At 57.2% G+C, this 2520-nt stretch overlaps 1 protein-coding gene across 1 annotated transcript; it reads right to left on the bottom strand.

Moving 5' to 3' along the window:
* Nucleotides 1–1140, bottom strand: LOC122733511 (mortality factor 4-like protein 1). The gene is made up of 2 exons (XM_043973953.1): nucleotides 916–1140; nucleotides 1–855 (listed from the first exon to the last, which is right to left on the bottom strand). Exons 1-2 carry the CDS (start codon nucleotides 1138–1140, stop codon nucleotides 1–3), a joined length of 1080 nt encoding a protein of 359 aa, XP_043829888.1.
* Between the last annotated feature and the right edge of the window lie 1380 nt (nucleotides 1141–2520).

Below are 2520 nucleotides of genomic sequence, written 5' to 3'. Positions count from 1 at the left end.
TCACTCAGCCCTCTGCTGGTATTCAGCAGACGCCACCTGGTAGTCTGCAGCAGTGAACAGCACAGAGGGGTTGCAAGCCAAGTATTTCAGGAAATCTTGCAAGTGACCCAGGAGCAGACTGAGGCTGCTATCATCCAGGGCCGTGTAGGCCAGCACGGAGCCGAGCTGCACGAAAAGGCGCAGCAGATGGGCTCCCCCATAGATCTGGGACATGCAGACATTGGGGTGACTGGCCAGGAGCTCCCTGTACTGGGGCCTCTCGAATTTGTAGAGCAGCTGAGTGCCCAGCATCACATTGAAATACTCTTTGATTCCCGCCATCAGCTCGTGGACAGTGTACCGTTTGTTGAGGGCCTCACAATTTTGCTGGGAAGCCACATACTCAGCTAGAATGGCATCAACGCTCTTCTTGGCTGGCAGGGTAAAAAGCTTTTTGCCATTGGTCACCAGCTCCCAGTCTTTAACGAGCAGGGACTTGAGGGCATCTGGCAGGGTCACCTTGACTTCCCGCCTTTGCAGAAATCTCCTTTCGGGGGCCCCGGGGCCCTGGCGCATGAGTGGGAGCTGCACCACACCACCTCCCTTCCCGTGGCTGCTGCCCTCCCCCACATCAGCGGCTTGGCCGGAGGTCCCAGACGAGGTGGTGGCCGAACCATTGCCATCGCTATCGCTATCGCTATCGCTATCACTATCCTTCTCACTGACGCTACAGTAGCGGAGCACGCGGCTCTCGGGGATCCACTCGTAGTCCCAGCAGGCTATGGGACTGAGATGCTCACTAAGCCTGGCACTGGCACTAGGCCCTGCGCCCTCCCCGGCACCCACGCCACTGCTGCTAGCCCCTCCCAAGCTACTCTCATGGCCAGAGCTGGTGCTGCCGCCGCCGCTCAGCCCCGGGGTTCCGGCCTGCTGCACAGTGGGGGCACTGACAAAGGCCCCGGCACCCTGAAAAGCCCCACTCATCTCCATCCCGCCCTCAGACCGGTAACGCACTAGGTACTTGACCTGCTGGTCTTGTACTGCCACCTGGACACATTCGGCCTCCCGCAGAATGGGCCCGTGGAAAGTGAGCACCCGCTCCCCCTCCCGAATCTTGGGCAGGGCCCGCACTTTCTCACTGGCATGCTTGGAACAAGCCATTGCTCAGCAGCTGGGCTCGAGGGCAAGCTGGTTGGATCTGGAATTGGCCGGAGCAGGATATGAAAACACCACGTCTGGATCTGGCCAGAGCTGGAACCACCGGGTCTGAGGCTGGAACCACCGGGTCTGGGGCTGGAACCACCGCGTCTGGATCTGGCCGGAGCTGGAACCACCGGGTCTGAGGCTGGAACCACCGGGTCTGAGGCTGGAACCACCGGGTCTGAGGCTGGAACCACCGGGTCTGGGGCTGGAACCACCGCGTCTGGGGCTGGAACCACCGGGTCTGGATCTGAAACCAAGGAGAGCTGGATCTGGAACTGGCCAGAGCCTGGGGTCTGGCTGGCGCATGAGGGAAGCCAGGGGCTACATGTGGCCTAGAGGGGCCCGAGGCCCAGAGTTGGGGGGGGGATTGGCTCAACGGGGCGCACTCACCACTGGCACAGAGCGTCAGAAGGTGCTGCCTCGAGGCTTTCCCCAACGGTCTGGCTGGCCACGAGGGGCTAGCGCAGGCGCAGAAGTGCCGACGCCGCCCCCCAAGCCCCTTTTTGGGAACAATGTAACCAAAGAGGACGCCTAAAGGCTGCTTCCAGAAAATGCTAGAAGGGGTACCGCCCAATACCCAAAGGAGGCGTAGGTTTACGCAAAGGGAGTGGCTATTTAGATTCATATTTCAGGCTCATCACGTCCTGGCTGTGTTATCATGGGCAAGCCCCTTCCTCTTTCCGAGCCTCAGTTTCCCCATCTTGAAAAATACCCCTCCCCCCCAAATACCAGATCCTCTCTAATCACTCTAATTCTCTGACAATTTGTACCAAGGTCTGTCGCCCCTATAGCTTGGCAAAGTAGGCAATCTGTCCTATTTGGAGCCAAAGGACCTGGGTTCAAATCCATACCTTCCTCCTCTCTAGCAGTAAGGCTTCAGAGCACTCTTCCTTATCTAAGCCTCAGGTTCATCCTCTGTAAAAGGGGAGAGGGGGCAGCTGGGTGGTGCAGTGGGTAGAGCACCGGCCCTGGAGTCAGGAGGACCTGAGTTCAAATCCGGCCTCAGACACTTGACACTTACTAGCTGTGTGACCCTGGGCAAGTCACTTAACCCTCATTGCCCTGAAAAAAAACGAAAACAAAAAGGGGAAGGGGCACAGAATAGATTAGAACTTCCATATTCTGTGATTCTGAGACTTTCCATTTGTGGGACCTAATGGGCCAGAGCAGCATCCAGGAACTTTGACAAATGTCCATTTTGAGAACTATTTTAAGAGCTTTGGTTTTCTTTCTATAATCCTGTGTGAGGATTGCACACACTTGTTCCTTGGATTGCTGCCCAAGAGGTCTATGATCCCCCAAATGGCCACTGTTGCTATCAAGCATTGCACGGGAATC

The sequence above is a fragment of the Dromiciops gliroides genome, chromosome X (genome assembly GCF_019393635.1).
Source record: "Dromiciops gliroides isolate mDroGli1 chromosome X, mDroGli1.pri, whole genome shotgun sequence".
Taxonomy (NCBI): Eukaryota; Metazoa; Chordata; class Mammalia; order Microbiotheria; family Microbiotheriidae; genus Dromiciops; species Dromiciops gliroides.
The sequence above is the reverse complement of the archived record's forward strand: the minus strand, read 5'-3'. Positions and strand labels throughout refer to the sequence as shown.

Coding starts and splice junctions, on each gene's coding strand:
- LOC122733511 (XM_043973953.1), bottom strand. CDS start 1,140: ATGGCTTGTTCCAAGCATGCCAGTGAGAAAGTGCGGGCCCTGCCCAAG. Junction 856..915: donor CCTTTGTCAGTGCCCCCACT/GTGCAGCAGGCC, acceptor TCTGGCCATGAG/AGTAGCTTGGGAGGGGCTAG.